Source organism: Pipra filicauda, unplaced genomic scaffold (genome assembly GCF_003945595.2).
Source record: "Pipra filicauda isolate LSUMZ 115617 unplaced genomic scaffold, ASM394559v2 scaffold47_size6085603_pilon, whole genome shotgun sequence".
NCBI classification, from domain to species: Eukaryota; Metazoa; Chordata; class Aves; order Passeriformes; family Pipridae; genus Pipra; species Pipra filicauda.
Genome location: NW_024104620.1, coordinates 5,961,536 through 5,980,684, shown reverse-complemented (window position 1 = coordinate 5,980,684; position 19,149 = coordinate 5,961,536). Strand labels below are relative to the sequence as shown.

Here is a 19,149-nt window from a genome sequence, read left to right as displayed (position 1 = left end):
TGAGGACACTGCCCTATAACACCCCCAGCTCCTGGAGGGACAGTGAGGACACTGCCCTATAACACCCCCAGCTCCTGGAGGGACAGTGAGGACACTGCCCTATAACACCCCACAGCTCCTGCAGCCCCTGACCCAGCTCAGAGTGGGACAGTGAGGACACCTCCCCTCACCCTGTCCTAGAACCCCAGAGTGGCTGGTGGGTCAGAGACCCCCCTGGAGCAGATAAAACCAAAGACCAGAGCAGATAAACCCAAAGGTGTGTGTTTGCCACATGGCCCTGCTTCTGGACATGTAAGAGCTGGTCTTCCACAGGATCCCAGCTCTATAAGCTGCCCCTCCCTCTTCCCCCTCCTCTCTTTCTCCCTCTGCTTCTCCTTTTCTCCTTTCTTAATGCTTGATGTGGCTTGGAGCTGGAGGGATTAAATCTTGACTTAAGTGTTGTGGATCGATTGGATCTTGACTTAAGTGTTGTGGATTAATATGTGCTGAGTTGGTATTGTAGTAGAACATTTTTCTAGCTTTTTAAACCTTTGCCAAGTGCCCTTATTTTCTCCCCTAAATTAATAAAGGTACCACTTGGGAACAAGCCCGTGGCTTATTCTCTTAATGCCATCTCAAGGTATTAAAGAACCCTATATATTAAATATATATATGTATATAATAATATACGTAAATATATATTAAATAAAACTCCTGGCTGAGCCTGTGAGCCCACAGCTCCAGAGCTGGAGTGTCACAGGGCACTGCCACAGCCCTGGGAAGGAGGGTGACCTCCTTCCAAGGTGTCCCGAGGTCTCCATGTCAGGAGAGCACCACAACCTGTGAGCACTTTGAATTTGCACCAGGAGCCTGGGTTGTTTCTCTCCTTTTGTGGAGCAATTCCTTCTCTTTCTGACTTGGCCTTGGGTGGCTCCTTCCCCCTTGGAAGCAGCAGGATGAGAGCTGAGAGCTGAGAGCTGATGCCTGTGCACAGCCTCTCCTGCTCCTTCCTTCCAAAGGTGGGGCTTATCCTGGAAGGGCAGCACAAGGAGCAGTTTAGCAGGAATTCTGCATTTAATTGTGAGTCCTGGCTTGGTTTTAACTCGTGGTTTGTCCATGTTCAGATCACCAGTTTAGAAACAGAGTTGCTTGAGGTGCAGAAGAACAGAAGTGAGATGGCCAGGAAGGAGCAGGAGGCGTCTGGAGCGCAGGAGATGCAGGAGGTGAGAACTTTCCCTTGGGAAATCATCTGTTTTGTTTAGGGATGTCTTAGGGAACGTCTGAAATGAGCATCTCAAGCGACTCTCTCCTGGGGATGCTCCTTATCAGCATCTCCTGGGAATTCGGAGTCCCTGAGCTCCTGGAGACAGAGGGATGTTTTTGGAAGAAAGGAGCCAACGTGCCCAAGTGATCTTCATGAAAAGTCATCTCCTTAGGAGCTGGTCTGGCCTTCAGCTCTGCAAGCTGAGGAGTTTGTTGTGAGGGTGAAGGTGTTACCTGTGTGACGGTTCTCAGTTCTTGTTTAGGGTTCAGTGAAAGCAAGGGGCCTGTAGGTACATTTAAAGCTGCTTCCCAGCAGGTCCATTTGTTCCCAACAACTGGATCTTCCCGATGTTTCAGCTAGACAGAGCTGCTTACAGGTGGGAGAGGACCTTCCCAAGGTATCTTGGTCAGTAGAGGCTCCAGGCCTTTGGAGAGGTCTTGCCAGCCCTGGGAATGAGATGCAGGAATCCCCCTGAAAATTTTTGAGAGCCTTTTTTCTCCTTTCTGTGTTTCCTAGAAGACACATTTCCTGCAATTTGTTTTTCTTTGGGTAGAATAAAGGATGCTGGAGAAGAGACTCCTAATGTTTCTTATTCTAGATGTTGGAAAGCTGTCAGGAAACCATAGACAAGTTGGGAAATCATCTGGGAGAGCAGAGGGAGAGGAGGAGGCAACTTATATCTGAGCTTGAGCTGCTGAGAGAGGATCTGAAGGCTGAGAAGGGGGTCCTGGGCAGCCAGGTATGTGGGACTCCCTGAACAAGCCAGTTCCCTTTGGATGCTCCATAAAATCCAGCAGTTCCCCCCCAGGCACCTGATTTGACTTGATGCTTTTCTCCAGTTTGAAACCTTTGGCAGAGGGTTTTCAATCCATCTGTTTTCATGGTACTGTCTCCAACTCCATCATTTGTTTTTCTCTTCAGTGGATCTAATCCCAAACCAGTAATTCCAACTTTGCAGCCAAACCCTAAATTCTCTGGGGGGCAGAGTGGGAATTTTCAGACTCAGGTGTTTATTGCAGGAGTCAGAACAGCCCAGAGCCACAGGAGGTGACATGAACATCCTGCTGGGATCCCTCCTGGGATGTTCCCCAGGGACCTCAGCACATTTTGCTTGAGCCAGTTTAATTGCTAAATCCACTCCTGGGGGATTCTCCCTGCTGGGAATGTTGCTGGAGCTCTTGGCTTCCAGCTGGGCCACAGAGGAGAGAGAGTTTGTGGTGCCAGCAAAACTGCCCAAGGGCTGGACAAGGGCTGGAAATTAGGCTAAAAATCCAGAAGAGCTGCAGATCCACAGCCTGGATCAGGCAGACCTGAGGGAAACTGGAAAAGGGGGGGTTCCATCTGGGATAAATCCCACATTTTAGCTCTGAGAGGCCTTAAATCAGCTCTGAGTCCAGTCACCTCCTTGAATGCAAGTAAAAAAACCATGGAATTCCTGAGCTGTTGGCTCAACTCCAGAGACACAGGAGGTGCTGGAGGAACAGTGGCATCTACAGGCCAGGGCTTTGTCCTGCTGCAACAACTCCACACTGCAAGCTGGGGTGGAAATCAGGCCTGCAAAGCTCTGGATACAAACCAGTGCTGGTGGGAGAGTGGGGGAGGAAAGGGCTGGAAAGGAACTGTGTGATGTGGGGGATGCTGGGGGAAATGGGAAGAGTCCTTTTTTAACCCTTGCATCCCAATAGTTCAACCCACTCATGGACCATTGGATCAAAATCATCCGTCCCTGGAAATCTGATTGGAATTCAACCACCAGCTGCTGGTGGCTTTGCCAAAGGAGGGACTGTTTTTCCACCCAAGGGATCATGGGGTGAGATGATCCCATGATCCCCTGTGTTAGACTGGAACAGCCTTTAGCACAGAGACCCTTTTGGGTGGCATTTCTGGCTTCCCACATGGGCTCGTTCCCTTTGGATGGAGCAGCTGGATTGGGATGAATTGGGATGAATTGTTTCCCAACAGTGCTGGAAATGAGCTTGGCATGAAATCATTGGGTTCCCTCAGCTGGAATTATCTTGTTTTCACGAGGTTTTTGGGCATTTGAGAGGAGAAAACTTTTCCTGAGCTTGTCCTTCGGGGTGTGTTTCATCCACTGACTCCTGCTGTTTCCTCTCCAGGGGTCTCCTGACTCCCAGTTGGAGCTTCCAAGCCACAGTAACACCTCCCCTGGTCTCCAAAGAACATCAGCCAGCAGGGACCTCGTGGATGTGTCCCATGAGAAGCACAAGGACAGTGCTTTGTTAGACCCAGAGGTGAGGCATGGAAAGAAATCCTGGTTGTCCCAGGGCCTGGAGCAGACAGGAGCTGCTGGGGCTCAGATCTGAGTGGATTCATCCTGGGGGAGATAAGACCACTTGAAATCGAACTTCCAGTGCTCAGGAAGAGCTACTGGTGAAAAACCTGTAGGAATCAATGTTTTTGCTGGTGTTTAGTGGGGAGAACAGTGTCTGAAGGGTTTGGGTTCACCACTGGAGATATTAGTCCAGGCAGGTTCAGGTTCTGATCCAGCCTGAGAATTCCTGTATCCTGACACATTCCTGCTTTCCTGCCCCTTCTATTTTCTTGTTGTCTTCTCTTCCAGTCTCAGGTTTGGGGGCAGTTTTGTCTGGTGTTCCAGTGTGGGGTGATGTTGGGGGTGGAGAGCAGCCACCCCTGGAGAGGATTTTGGGTAGTCTGGACAGGGGATCTCTCTGGGATCCAGCTGAATCCACACCTTTCCCAAGAGCTGCTGGTTTTGTCAAGAGATTTGGCACATGCTGTAAAACCCTGGGAGCTGCAGATGGGCCACAGTGGGATGAAATCAAATAAAGAACCATGACTTGGTGGTGGTTCACACACAGCTACTGCCCCTGCAGGAGGAAGGACTCCAAGAACTGGGATAATTTAACCACAGAATCACAAGCTGAGTCTTGCTGGAGCCCCCAGATTGCCTTGCACTGGCTCAAAAGATTTCCATCAGAGCAAAGGAAATCCAAGTCCTGGTGTTTTCTGACCTTACAGGCCTCTGAAATCCTACAAGATGAACAGAGTCACAGAGAGGAGCAGACACAGGAAGATGGAGATGCAAAGACCTATGAGGAACAGATGGCTAAAGTTGTGTTTTTGGAAGAACAGATCAAAAGCCTGAGGGAGGAACAAGAGCTGCTCTGGTAAACCTTCCCAAGGCCTGTGGTATTTTCTGCTCCTTGTCTTTGCTGACTTAATTTCTGAGTCTTTTCTGACTCCCTGTCCTGGAGAGAACAGGCCCAGCAGCTTCGTGTCCTTATGGGATCAGTGTCTGATTTTGGGGAACTCCCTCAATGACATCAGGATCAGCCAGGAGCAAACCTTTCTTCTGCAGCTATTACAGGTTCTGAGCAGACTAAACGAGAGCTGTCCTTAGGGAAGAGGATTTATCCCTTGGAGTCAGGTGGTGTTTGGAGTAAGAGGGTCCAAATACTTGGACTTAGTCCAAATATTTGGACGAAGGGGGTCCCAAAAAAGCTCCAATCATGGGTTTGGGCTCCTCAGGGCCAACGGCTGCCAGCAGTGGTGGTCCTCGTGCTGCTGTGGATTTTGGGAGTCCCTGGAATTCAGGTGTCCTTGGAGAGTGGGTGTCACCAGGTATTGATCTGACTCCCCTTTTTGAGTAGTAAGGAAAAGCTTGGATTAGATCCAGGGTGGTTACAGTCAGTGAGATCAGTGAATCCAACCATTCCCCAGCACTGCCAGGGCCACCACTAACCCAGGTCCCCAAGGGCCACATCCACACAGTCACTGAACACTCCCAGGGATGGTGATTCCAGCACTGATTCCAGCCTGTGCCAGTGCCTGAACATGTAGGCCATGGAATCATGGAATGGTTTGGGTTGGAAGGGACATTAAAGCTCATCTCATTCCACCCCCATCCATGAGCAGGGACACCTTCCATTATCCCAAGTTGCTCCAAGCCCCATCCAACCTGACCTTGGACACTTCCAAGGATGGGAAATCCATAAATTCTCTGGGAAACCCACTTCAGTCTCACACTACCCTCACAGGGAAGAATCTATCCGTAATATCCCATCTAAACCGGCACAGGGAATCCTGGAATGGTTTGGGATGGAAGGGACCTTTAAGATCACCCAGACCTTGGGCAGAGACATTTCCACTATCCCAGGCTGCTCCAAGACCTGTCCAACTTGGCCTTGGACACTTCCAGGGATGGGGCAGCCCCCACTTCGAGTTTGGATGGAGATAATGGAGACAGTTTGGATGAAGGTGAGTCAGACAGGGACTGGCAGACCTGAGCCCCTCCTTTCAGTGCTTCCCTGTGTCTTTGGAGCACGGAGCAGCTCCCACCCCATGCAGGGTTCCCTTGGCCAGTCTGTGACCTCCTCCCAGGGAGGGCTGAGCCTCTGGACACACGTGGTTTTGTGGGACAGTGTCCCAAGGAGACTGACCTTTGCCCAGAACTGCTGCACACAGGAGTAAATCCCCTTGGGAGCCTCCCGAGGTACTTGAGCCTTCGCTGGACTCTCACATCCCAAGTTTTTCCCTTTTACGGGTGTTTTCCCTGGGATATGTGTAGTCATCTCTCTCCTTTACTATTTCCCCTTCAAGCTCTGAATTACTAGAGAGCAACAAGAAGAAGGAAGAGCTGGAAAAGCAGCTCAAAGAGAGCAATGAAGAGAAAAGGATGTTGCTGGAAGAGATTTCCCAGCTCAAGCACAACATCCGGAGCGCCCGGGAACAGGGAGACACCGGAGAGACCTGGAGGATGAGCCCAGGCTTGGAGCAAAGGGAGAGCAGGTTCCTGCCATGGCAGAGCTCAGCAGGCAGTTTAGATGGGAGCCTTAAACAGGTATGGGCAGCTTTGCCATCTGCACCCTGATTTTGGTCACTAATTGGGTGGGAAAACCTAATTAAAGTGGGCTGGAAGACAGTCCAACCCTTGGAAATTAGGGATGGCTTCGTTTCCTTGTGTGGTGCTTTGCATGTGGTGGGAACTTGGATAAAGTCAGTGCCCATGGCAGAAATAAGGGATTTAAATGGTATTTGTTCCCCTTTCTTACCTTGTGAGCTGGAAGAGAAGGGCAGGAGCAGGAATCTCTGCCAGGAGGGGTGGGAATGGTGGGGGAACCCAGAGTGGGGAGGCTGAGGAGGAAAAGGATTCTGTGCGAGGGTTTGGATGGGAAGAGAGGACTGAGTGACCTGTGGGCAGGAGTGGGAGTGGGAAGGAGAGGACTGGAGTTGTGCCGGATCCAAGAAGCAGCAAATCCCTACAGGTGGAGCAGAGCAGGACACAAGGGAATGCTGGAAAGGATCCTGATAGAAGTAGATGAGGGGGAAAAAAACCCACAAAACTTTGTGGATCTCGAGGACAACTGCCACTGCCAGACCCCACAGTGCTGGACCAAGACCTTTCCCAGCTTGGGGTGTTATCTGGGGATGTATTTAAGAAGAGAAGCTTGGCCTTCAGTGGATTCCCTCTAGTGCCAAGAGCAGAGGGAGAGGATGCACAGCGGGAATTCAGATCCAGATGTGGCTGGAAGCGATGCTGGGAAGAAGGGCTTTGGTACAACCCAAGCAGAGCTTTTGGTCTGTGTGCCAGGCCCTTGCAGGAAGGTGGGTGGTCCAAGGAGCTCCAAAAGCCACCCCAGACCGTCGGTGACACCTCAGGGTGTCGGGGCTGTCACGGTGTGTTCCTGCACCACTGCCAGGAGTCCCCGTGTTCCTGTTCCCTCTTGGAGCTGGGCTGGATGTGCTGCTCCTGCTTGGTTGCCTCAGTTGGATTCTGACACAAGAGTTCAGAGTGACCTGGTGGCTTTCTTTGGTTGGAAAGGGTCATTTTATCAGGTGTTTGTTCCCTCATCCGGGTTTTCACATGTTCTCCCTCGACCTCAGGAGTCATGTTGACTTCTCTGAGGGGATGGACAGAACAGTGGAATCACTGAGCTTGGCAAAGCCCTCTGAGATCATAACCCAGCACTGCCATGTTCACCACAAACCACATCCCCAAGTGCCACATCCACACGGCTTCTAAACCCTTCCAAGGGCACTGTGTGGGGGCAGAGGAATGCCAGGCTTTGCCCATCTTCCTGCTTAAATACCTTCCTTACTAACAGCCTTTATCCTTCCCTGGAGCTGGTGTCCCTGTGACCCGTGGTGCTGTGCTGTTCCCTCAGGGTCTGCCTGAGGAGAAGTTCCAGCAGCAGGAGGAGAAGCTGCAGCAGCTGCGCCAGGACCTGCGGCGGGTGCAGAACTTGTGCAGCTCCGCCGAGAGGGAGCTGAGGTACGAGAGGGAGAAGAACGCAGAGCTCCAGAAGCAGAACCTGCTGCTCCAGCAGGAGTGCACCAAGGTAGGAACAGCTCTCAGCTCCATGGGAATTGTGGCCCCTCTGCTGTGGAAACAGGCTGGGAGAGCTGGGGGGGTTAACCCAGAGAAGGCTCCAGGGAGAGCTGAGAGCCCCTTGCAGTGTCTAAAGGGGCTCCAGCAGAGCTGGAGAGGGACTGGGGACAAGGGATGGAGGACAAGGGGAATGGCTTCCCACTGCCAGGGAAGATGGGATATTGGGAAGGAATTCCTCCCTGTGAGGGTGGGGAGGCCCTGGCACAGGTTGCCCAGAGAAGCTGTGGCTGCCCCATCCCTGGAAGTGTCCAAGGCCAGGTTGGACAGGGCTTGGAGCAGCCTGGGCTGGTGGAAGGTGTCCCTGCCCGTGGCAGGGGGTGGAAATGGATCATCTTTAAGATCTAGTGGAAGGTGTCCCTGCCCATGGAATGAGGCTGAGCTTTAAGGTCCCTTCCAACCGAAACCCCTCTGGAATTCCATGAGAAATTTCCCTGCCTCCAAATAAAACCTGCTGCACTTCCTCCCTGATCCCTCGTTTGCTCCCAGTCCCCTTTCCTACCCAAGCCATTCCAGCTGATCTTTGCTGAAGTACAAACTCCATTTCTTCTTTGCAAACTCAGGTCAAAGCTGAGCTGAAACAGGCCCGGGCCAAACTCTCAGACTCCACAGAAACCTGCTCATCCCTGTCAGCACAGTGGGAGAGGAGCCAGCAGAAGGTCAGGGAGCTGGAGCAGAAGCTCTCCAAGTGCTCCCAGGCTGACAAGCTCCACAGCAGCCTGAGGGACAGGCTGGCCCAGGAAAAATCCAGGGCAGGAGAAGCCCAGAAAAAGGTGAATGTGAGCTGGGGAACAGGAGGGGTGTGTTTGGCAGGAGCAGCTCAGGAATTGGTTCCCCAAAGTCCATTTTGGGATCACTCAGATAAATATTGTAGAAAGAAAGTTGGTTGTTAGTGAGAAGGGAACAGAAGCCGAGTGTGATGGCTCAGTATCTCTGAAATGCTGGGACTGGGACTGGCAGGCACAGGGAGCCTCAATCCTGTTCTTGCCAAGCAGATTTCCTGCTGTTTGCTGGCTGGGAATTTCCAAACCCTTGTGTTTCCCATGGCACTGATTCTGCTGTGCTCCTGCAGGAATCTCTGGAGTCAGTTTTGAAGTTTACAGGATCAAATTGGATCCCAAAAGAATTGTTGCCAATTCATGACACACCCTCTGATCCAAGATCCAAAATCTCCTTGGCCATTCCAGAAGTTTTGCTTTCCATGGACTTTGACTCAAAACAAGGAAAGCTTTCATTCCCGAGTCCCAGACATGGAGGGATCAAAGCGACCTGGTGCACACACTGGTTTATACATTCAGAAATTTAGTCCATGTCCGTTTTCCTCCAAGATTTCCAAGCTCCAGCAGAAGCTGAAGGATTCCCATCACCAGCTCCTGCTGGCAGAGGCCCGTGTTTCTGACAAGAAGCTGCTGGAGGAGGAGCTGAAGGAGGCCCGGGAGAACGAAGCTCGAGTGCAGCGGGAGCTCCACGAGGGGCAGCTGAAGAGGTACTTGAGCTGTCCATGGGAACTGCAGCTCCTGGGGGGATAAGGGAATCCCAAACCGCTGGCTCGACCTCCCCTTTGGATCTGCCACATCCCTGGCAGAGCTCCAGGGATTCCCTCTTGGAGATTTAAAAAGCTGTTGGAGACTTCAGCTGCCTCGGAAGGTCCTTGGCCTCTCCTGCCAGCGCAGCGATGCCAACAGCCCCTTCCTGTGGAGCTGGGATGATGATCCCAGTGCATTATCCACTCTTTTTCATGTCATTGGGACGTGGCATCACAACCCAGAAGGGGAGAGTAACCCAGATTCTGGTTAATAAATCCCTTGGGGTGGATTAGAGCGAAAGGACACTGAATAATCAGTGTTTTTAAACAAAATATATATGTAGGGTTTATTTTAGAACAATTTTGTTTCAAAGGTAAACAGGTGTATTGCTGTTATTTTCTATAGTAATACAGCAATATTAAAGCATCTATAGCAACCTTAAAGCATAAAAATAACACTTAAGGAAATGCATAAGGCAAGGAAGAGAAAGGAAGGATAAAGGTGGAAAGCTGTTTATAGTCACTGCCTGCTGGATCCAGAGATGAAACTTGGGAGTTGCAGCTTCCATGTCTGTTGGTCTGTTGGTCTGTTGGTTGGGAAACCCCCCCCAAAAGTCAAAGATTTCATGAGTAATTATACCCTTCCAGCTCAGGTGGGAACGCCTTGTACTTCCTCAGGGAGTTTTCCCATGGATCCTGGGGAGTTTTCCCATGGATCCTGGGGAGTTTTCCCATGGATCCTGGGGAGTTTTCCCATGGATCCTGGGAAGTTTTCCCATGGATCCTGGGGAGTTTTACCATGGATCACGTCAGTGGACACGTCACAAATTTTCGATGCTCCCCGGAGGGGTTTTCACAGCAGAGTAATCATGTGAGGGAGGACGTTGGCGTGATAAGAATGATTATTATCCCACCTTGCAGGATTTACCTCTTCTTAGCCTCTTCCCAAATCCAGTTTGTAGCTCCAGGTGTGCATCTGCACCCGGGATAGCTGGACATTGGCACCCACTTAACTGCTCTGAAGGTCCTTCCCCAGTAGGATATTCAGGGAGGGGTGGGCTTTGCTGGGTGAGCAGCTGCTTCTCTTCAGTTTGCAGAAGTCCTTTGGTGATCTTAAAATGTGTGAGCCATTAACTATTTCAGTGGGATTTTGGTGGGGACACCAGGATGTGCTGATCCCTTTCTCCCCATGTACTGATTCCTCTCTCCCTCCCTGTGACCCAGGGCAGGGGGAGGTTTTTAGGGGACACCCAGCCTTGGGGGCACATGGTGGTGACACCTCCACCTCAGGGTCTCGCTGTCACACTCCCAATGTTCTCAGGAAGCTCCTGGAGCAGCAGGTGGAGGAGCTGCGGCAGCAGCTCCGGCATTCCCGGGAGACGGAGGCGTCGCTGGCCAAGATGCACGTGGAGCTGCAGGCCAAGACTCTGCATGCCCTGGAGGATGAGAGGAAACTCGACCCTGGAGAGGTGAGGGGCTGTGGGGGGGGTTCCTTGTCATCCCAGGGGTAACAGGAACATTCCAGGGGGTAAATGTACCCCTGGGAGCTGCTGGAACAGGGGCTGAGCCCTTGCAGATCCCACTGATTTAACAGGAAAAGGTTCAGTAAACACATGGAGCTGGGATTAATGGAGGGGCTTCAGCTCCTTTTGTGTTCAGGTTCCTCACAAGGGGCAGCTGTCTCTGCTCTGGTGAGCAGGGACAGGACCCAGGGAACAGCTGGAGCTGTGCCAGGGCAGGGTCAGGTTGGATCTCAGGACAAGGTCCTTCCCCCAGAGGCTGGTTGGGCACTGCCCAGGCTCCCCAGGGCAGTGGGCACAGCCCCAAGGCTGCCAGAGCTCCAGGAGGGTTTGGACAACACTCTCAGGGACAGGGTGGGATTGTTGGAGTTGTCCAGGATCTGGACTGGATGATCCCTGGGGGTCCCTTCCAGCTCAGGACATTCCATGATTTCATCTCATGTAGGTTTCCTGGGATGAAGCTCTGAGGGCACAGGAAGACTTTATGGTTTCTTCCTTCCCTTTTCCTTGCAGAGCGTGGAGTTTTTTCCGGGAAATTTGGGCAGAGTCCATTGTCTGGGAGGATTCATTGCCTCCCTCTGCTCTGAAATTCCCAGGGCCCCTCATTAGGGGGAGGAGGCCTGGAGGGCAGAATGGATGGATGGATGGGTGGATGGATGGATGTGTGAGTGGATGGATGGGTGAATGGATGGGTGGATGGATGGATGGATGGATGGATGGATGGATGGATGGATGGGTGCATGGATGGGTGAATGGATGGATGGATGGGTGGATGGATGGATGGATGGATGGATGGGTGGATGGATGGATGGATGGATGGGTGGGTGGATAAATGGATGTGAGAGTGGATGGATGGATGGATGGATGGGTGGGTGGATGGATGGGTGGGTGGATGGACGGGTGAATGGATGGATGGATGGATGGATGGATGGGTGGATGGATGGATGGATGGATGGGTGGGTGGATAAATGGATGTGAGAGTGGATGAATGGATGGATGGATGGATGGGTGGGTGGCTGGATGGGTGGATGGGTGGGTGGATGGGTGGGTGGGTGGATAAATGGATGTGAGAGTGGATGGATGGATGGGTGGATGGATGGATGGATGGATGGATGGATGGGTGCATGGATGGATGGATGGATGGATGGATGGGTGGATGGATGGATGGATGGATGGATGGATGGATATTATCTGTAGTGGGAACCACTGGGATTGAGGAGAGAGAAGCTTTTCAGACCAGGCTGCAGAGGGGAAGGGAGCAGAGGGGCTCCTGCAGCCACACACAATAAAGCAGAGCTGTTTTGCAGCACCTGCAGTGCCAGAAGGAGAACCAGAAGCTCTCGGAGCAGCTGTCCCTGCTGAAGGAGGAGAACAAGGCCCTGTATGAGGAGGGTGTTCGGCTCCTGAACCAGAAGGATCTCTATGTGAGGTGATGGCACAAAATCCTCCCCAGGAATTGCTCTTCCTGTGCCTGGCAGTGGATTTGGCCGTTGTGTGGCCTTTCCTGTCTTCTGTTCAGGGATTTGGCACCGGGAGATCCCCCTGAATCCATCCCCCCAGTGTGCTGTGATGTCACACACCACGTGTCTGATGTCGTGGAATTCCGGATGGGTTTGGGTGGAAAGAGACCTTAAAGATCATCTCATTCCACCCCCTGCCATGGGCAGGGACACCTTCCACTAGCCCAGGTTGCTCCAAGCCCCGTCCAACCTAGCCTTGGACACTTCCAGGGATGGGGCAGCCACAGCTTCTCTGGGCAACCTGGGCCAGGGCCTCCCCACTCTCATAGCCAAGAACTCCTTCCAATATCCCATCTCTCCCTGCCCTCTGGCAGTGAGAGGCCATTCCCTGTGTCCTGTCCCTCCATCCCTTGTCCCCAGTCCCTCTCCAGCTCTCCTGGAGCCCCTTTAGGCCCTGGAAGGGGCTCTCAGGTCTCCCTGGAGCCTTCTCTTCTCTGGGTTAAGACCCCAGCTCTCCCAGCCTTTCCTTGGCAGCTGAAGGCAGCAGAGGGGGCCCTGGGAGGGCTGTGGGTGCTGCTGGTCAGGGTCTGGTATCAGCAGAGACCCTCCTTGGAGCTGCTCCTGTCTCCCCACACCCCTTCTGTTCTAATGTTAAAGCCCAGTAGCTTTTTGAGCATGAATTTTGAACCAACATGGCCAATTATCCCTTATATGGTAGAAAATTCTTTTGTTTTTTGACATTATTTTGGAAATGCTTTGGGTCCTTTTCCCTTAATCAATTTCCATTTGACTGACAATTAAAAATGTAACATTTCCAACAGAAAAAAAAACCCCAAAGTGATCAGTGAAAGAGTCCAGAAAGTCCATTCTGTGCAGGCAGAAGGAGCTGGGGGAGGGCTGACCGTCCCAGTTCAGGCTTTGGGGAGCCTGAAGGAACTCAGGACATCTCCTGCCGTGGAGCATTTCCCAGCCTGAGGGTTGTCTCTGCTTCCTCAGGAAGTACAATGAGCTGCAGCTCCGGCACAAGGACAGGATCCGCAGGGCCAAGGAGACGTTCATCCACGAGGTGAAGCAGAGGGACAGCAGGATCAAACAGCTGGAAAACGAGCTCAGCGAGTCCAAGCTCCAAGTGGAGAAGGTGAGAGAAGACACCGAGGGCTTCTCCGAGGGCAGGCTGCAGGAGCATCCCCTCCTTCCAAAATAATCATGGAATGGCTTGGGTTGGAAGAGACATTAAAGACCATCCAGTCTCACAGGCAGGGACACCTTCCACCGGCCCAGGTTGCTCCAAGCCCCGTCCAACCTGGCCTTGGACACTTCCAGGGATCCAGAGGCAGCCACAGCTTCTCTGGGCAACCTGTGCCAGGGCCTCCCCACCCTCCCAGGGAAGAATTCCTTCCTGGTATCCCACCTAACCCTGCCCTCTGGCACTGGGAAGCCATTCCCTGTGTCCTGTCACTCCAGACCAAAGTCCCTCCTTGCAGGAAGGGACCAGCTCCTCCTGGAAGAGTCCAGGAGCTCCATCCCCAAGATGGAGGAACAAAAAGCCCACAGGAAATTCCTGGCTCAGGTTTGCCCTCAGGGGAAGCGAAATCCTCCAATCCCCCCCCCAGACACTACCTGAGCTCCATTTTCCTTTGCCTCTGCTGGGAAGTGACCCCAAAGCCTCTTTTTGGGGTATTTTACATTAGACAGGGAATGGAATTCCAGAGTCCTTATGATTGGAGAACATCTTTAAGATAATGATCTTCATCAAGTCCAGCCATCAACCCTCCACCACGTGTTCACTCCTAACCCATGTCCCCAAGAGCCACATCCCCATGATCCCTGAACTCTTCCAGGAATGGGGACTCCAAGGCTCCAGGAGTTGACCTCCCTGCCGGTGACCCCGTTGGGAGGGTTCTGAGGTTTGCAGGGGGCAGAGAGGCCCCAGGTGTAAGCGCTGGTTGTTCTCTCCTTGTTCCCCCCCTCAGGGGAAGGTGCTGATCACCCAGATCACTGCTGAGAACGAGAAGCTGCTCCAGGAGAGGCGGCGGCTCCTGCAGAAGATTTCGGAGCAGGAGGAGCCCCTCTGGAGCCTCCGCTCGGTGATTGCCCCCTTGGCCAGCAGGTAGGACCCTCCTGAGGTCCATGCCCCCCTCTGAGGGCCTCCCTCTGCCCCGCTTTTGGGCCTGTTTCTCTTAAGAATTCCAGAGGAACTGGATTGTGCCCCAGCCCTTAGTGCCATGGCTATTAAATTTGCTATTAGATTTTTGTCTTTAATTTTGTTGCATTTTATTAAATTAAATTTTAGCCTTTATTACAGTTTTATTTTTATATAATGATATTTTATTATATAATAATATTTTTATAAATAAATATATAATCAACTTATTATTTAAGAATAAATTATTATAAATATTCAACAATAATTTATTTAATAATAATTTATTTGATAATTTATACTATAATTTATTTAATATCAATATTTAATAAAATAAAATATTATTTAATAATATATTATTATAAATATATAAATAAATTATTCAAAATAATATCACTAATGATATTTTATTATATAATAATATGTTTTTATAAATAAATATACAACCAGCTTATTATTTAATGATAAATTATTATAAATATCTAATAATAATTTATTTGATAACTTATATTATAATTTATTTAATACCAATATTTAATAAAATAAAATATTATTTAATAATATATTATTATAAATATATAAATAAATTATTCAAAATAATAACACTAATGATATTTTATTATATAATAAGATGTTTTTATAAAGAAATACATAAATAACTTATTATTTAACAATAAATTATTATAAATATTAAATAATAATTTATTCAACAATAATTTATTCGATAATTTATATTATAATTTTTAACAATAATATTTAATTAAATAAAATATTATTAATAAGATATTATTATAAATATATAAATAAATTATTTTAAATAATAACACAAACGATATTTTTTATATAATAATATGTTTTTATAAATAAGTACATGATTAACTTATTATTTAACAATAAATTATTATAAATATTTAATAATTATTTATTTAATAATAATATATTTAATATTTTATATAATAATTTATTTAATAATATTTAATTAAATAAAAATATTATTTAGTAAGATATTATTATAAATATATAAATAAATTATTTTAAATAATAACAATTAATAAAATAATAATAAAATAATATTATTTAATAATTTCTTATTAAAGCCATATCAGCTGTAATTAGGGCTGTAATTAGCCCATTTTCCCATCAAAATCCTCAACCTTTAGCTGGAGACTGTGGAGGAGGGTCTGGAGTTCGAAAAGAGAAATTCCCCTTTGAAAACAGAGCGTGGCCAGAAGGAAAATAACTTGTGCCTTTCTCCACACCCAGAGGGAAGCTCCTGGAGGAGGAGAACAAGCTGCAGCTCTCCGGCCACGCGCCTCCCTCCCAGCGCATTGCCAGGAGCAGCCCTGCTCCCCCCGCAGAGGTGAGACCCCCAAGGGCTCCTGCTGACCCCTGAGGGGCTGGGGAAGAGCTGGATCCAGCAGGATGGGATGGAAAGGGCCCCGGACGTGGGAGAGGTTGCACCGACTTTGGGGGAAGCTGGAGGTTCCAGGCACTCCCTGCTCCCCTCGTCCCTGAGCTGCTGCGCCCCGGGAGCCCTTTCCACGGGGACAGGAATCTCACTTGGCACCTTTGGAGCTGTTCAAAGGCCTCAGTTGTAGAGTTGGCTCCAAAATTAGGAGGATCAACCCTGAGTAGAGGGGTTGGGAATGTTCCTTCTGTCACCCAAAACCCTCAGGCCGAGTTGAGCGATGATCCCAACTCAGCTGAGCTGGAGGAAGAGCTTTGGGGGGAGGAAGGGGGAAAAAAGGGAGAAATCAAAGACTTTTCAAACAAACCAGGTGGATTTGGAGGTTTGTTGGCATGTTCTAATGTGGAGGGAACCCAGTTGGGGTGGAAATGAGGGGGAAAGGGCTGTTTGGGGCTCCCCTGGGCTGGGTGGGGTTTGGTTTGGGGTTTTTTTTTGGTTTAAGTTCAGACCCAAAGGTGAAATCCCTGACTGGCACCTCTGTGGGTCTGGAGCTGATGGGGAGAACTCTCAGTGGAGCTGGGGAGGGCTTGGAAAACCAGGATATGTTGGAATTCAGGATCTGACCTGCACCTCCTCCTTTCAAAGTCTCTCTTCCTTCTTCCAGGACTCGAAGACCCTTCACGTCTCCGAACGCCAACTCCAGAGTAAGGTGGTGCCACCTCCCCGTGCCAGGTACCTTGGGGGGAGCAGGAGGAGCCAGGAGAAGGTTGTGGGGTGGATGAGGGAATGTGAGATCCTTGGAGGAGGTTCTGGGGGTGGGCGAGGGGTGTGAGATCCTTTGAAGAAGGTTGTGGGGTGGATGACTTAACAGTGGAAATTCCTTTCTAGCTTCCCACCCCGGGATCTCCCAGACCCCTTTGGTGCCATGAAGGCCCCTCGGGACATGAAGCCTGAGGGAGAGGCCGAAAGCCAGGACTCCTCCCTGGGCCTGTCCCCCTCCCAGCCCTCAGAGCTGGGCTACCTGAACGTGGCCTCCCCGGGGGACACCACGGCGTCCCCGCTGCAGGAGGAGAGCAGGAGCGTCGGCTCTGAGACCTTCTGAGCTGGGAATTCTGTGCAGAGTCACCTGGATGCAGGACTGGGACCCCTGAGCTGGGAATTCTGTGCAGAGTCACCTGGATGCAGGACTGGGACCCCTGAGCTGGGAATTCTGTGCAGAGTCACCCTGGGGCTCCTGGGAATGTTGTGCAGTGTCACCTGGATGCAGGACTGGGGCTCCTGGTGCCGTGGGATGACAGAGACTGCAAAGAGAAGAATTGCCAAATGGACTGACCTAGGGATTTCTGGGATATTTTCCAACTAAGTTAATCCAGTGTTGTTTTTTTTTCCATGTACCCCCTGTAAATGTGTTTGTGTCATCCCAGAGGCACTGGAGGTTGGAATGTGTAGATAAACTCATAAGCAGGGAAGAGGGGTGGGGTGAAGTGTGTCTTCCCTCAACCCTAATTCCTTGTTCAGACCAAATCTATAAATTTTATAAAGAAAAGAAATTAATGTTCATTGGTTCTTAATTACATCATTCTCTTTCATTAACCAGTATTTTACTTCTATTGGTTATTGATTTCTCAATTTCTGTGTTAATTAAATCCACTTTTTTAGTATCTTTTTTCCTAGAAGGGACTTTCCAGCATGTGAACTGAATTCTTTGTTAATTCTTTTCCCTATCTTCTGTTTTCTACAAAAGGCCCTTGGTTAGGTGAGATATTGGGAAAAATTCCTCCCTGTGAGGATGGGGAGGGACTGGGATGGAATTCCCAGAGAAGCTGTGGCTGCCCCATCCCTGGGAGTGTCCAAGGCCAGGTTGGAGCAACCTGGGATAGCAAAGGTGTCCCTGCTGTGGGTGGAACAAGCTGAGCCTTAATGTCCCTTCCAACCCAAACCATTCCAGGAATCCATGATTCTCTGCTCAGCTGTTGCCAGCCAGCAACCCCAGGCCCTTTTCCACGAGTGTGGAAGAATTACTGGGGGAAAATGACCGAGACTGAAGTTCCCTGTGCATCCCATGAGGGGTTGTAATCCTAAGGAAGCTTCCAGGCTGGAATGCTGTAGGGATCTCTTCCACAACAGTCCCCCAGACAACACAGCCTGGAACCTGGGAGCTCGATGTGCTTGTTCCAAGGGAACCAGAGCAGCGTGGAATGGTGTGGAGACACCCCAGCCAGGCTCTGCTGGAATCACCACAGGCTTGGGAACGTGGAGCTGCTAAACCAGGGAGCAACTGCCAGCCCAGACATTCCTGCTCCAGCCAAAGTGGCAGCTCCTCAGAGTGAAGAACTGGCCTTGGCCCGTTGCTCCAGCCTGTCCTGATCCCTGTGGAGCCTTCCCAACATCCTAGGTCAACATTCCCCCCAGCCTGGGCTCTGCTGTCATTTTTTGCAGTAGTTTAAAAAAAACCACTATTTTTTCTCTTGTAAGAAAACTTTATTGCAAGGGCACAGCACAAAGACACAGAGGAGATTCTCCCCCTACTGCCAAATCCTCCAAAAGCATCACAATAAATAAATAAAACCCTCTGACTTTGTCTTTGTAGTGTCAGTGAGTCAGGAATCAATTCAATTTTGGCTAGGAGGTGTCTGTGTGACTGACAAAATCCACTGACCCTGATGCAAAACCTGTTCACCTGTTTATACATTGTTAGAAAACAAAGAAATTCATGTTCCTTGGTTCTAAATTACCTAATTCTATTTAATTAATTATAATAATTATAATTAATTATTATATATTAATTATAACAATTATAAGTACTTTCATTAATTATAATAATTGTCCCCTATTGGTTATTGATTTCTTGATGTTTTTGTTAATTAGTCCATATTTTTTTAGTCTTTTTAGGACCTTTTTCCTCTGGTGGGGACTTTCCCTCACAAATACTGAGACTTTCCTAGTCTCTTCTTTATCTTCTTATTTCTCCAAAGTGTCCTTGTGGTCCAGAAGTTCTGCATCCCAGATTTCCAATTTCAACAATCCATCTTTCTCTCCCTGGCTTTGTTCATTGAAGCACATGAGCAAAGTTAGGTTATCAAAACTTAAGTTGCAGTAATTTTCCCAAACTCCTCCTATAAAAGTAGCTCATGAAAACTTTGCTGAAGAGAAATTTAATCTGATGTGCCAGAGTAATTTAAGAATAACCAACTATTCATAACCGGTACACATTGGTTATGGTTAATTAAAACAATTAAAAATTAACAAAACCCATTAAAATTAAAGAATTAAAATAAACAAATTAATAATTACATAAATAATTAAATAATTAAAATTATTTAAAAGTTCTGTTGTTTCCAACACCCCCACCCCCAGGGCTCCCCCAATCTGCTGCAGCCCCCCAAAATGCCTGCACTGACTTCCAGTGCCTGGGAGGGGGGAGGTCTGAAAAGGGGCCACCCTTGCACCCCAAAAATCATGGAGGGGCACAACAAATGTTTT

The 19,149-nt window shown here is 49.3% G+C and overlaps 1 protein-coding gene across 4 annotated transcripts in view; it reads left to right on the top strand.

Moving 5' to 3' along the window:
• The window catches only part of CCDC30 (coiled-coil domain containing 30), a 41,024-nt gene extending 23,678 nt beyond the window's left edge, over positions 1 to 17,346 (top strand). For 2 of the 4 annotated variants that reach the window (XM_027711797.2, XM_027711799.2), the window contains exons 10-24: positions 1,104 to 1,202; positions 1,842 to 1,982; positions 3,361 to 3,495; positions 4,244 to 4,392; positions 5,825 to 6,065; positions 7,390 to 7,563; positions 8,174 to 8,383; positions 8,939 to 9,096; positions 10,457 to 10,604; positions 11,963 to 12,084; positions 13,112 to 13,253; positions 14,089 to 14,225; positions 15,522 to 15,618; positions 16,331 to 16,398; positions 16,555 to 17,346. In XM_027711797.2, the coding sequence (XP_027567598.2) occupies positions 1,104 to 1,202; positions 1,842 to 1,982; positions 3,361 to 3,495; positions 4,244 to 4,392; positions 5,825 to 6,065; positions 7,390 to 7,563; positions 8,174 to 8,383; positions 8,939 to 9,096; positions 10,457 to 10,604; positions 11,963 to 12,084; positions 13,112 to 13,253; positions 14,089 to 14,225; positions 15,522 to 15,618; positions 16,331 to 16,398; positions 16,555 to 16,768 (2,235 nt within the window). In that variant the 3' untranslated portion in view covers positions 16,769 to 17,346. Of the gene's footprint in view, positions 1 to 1,103; positions 1,203 to 1,841; positions 1,983 to 3,360; positions 3,496 to 4,243; positions 4,393 to 5,824; positions 6,066 to 7,389; positions 7,564 to 8,173; positions 8,384 to 8,938; positions 9,097 to 10,456; positions 10,605 to 11,962; positions 12,085 to 13,111; positions 13,254 to 14,088; positions 14,226 to 15,521; positions 15,619 to 16,311; positions 16,399 to 16,554 lie in introns of all 4 variants that reach the window. The other 2 variants (XM_027711800.2, XM_027711798.2) reach the window with 2 other exon arrangements.
• The last annotated feature ends 1,803 nt before the right edge of the window (positions 17,347 to 19,149 follow it).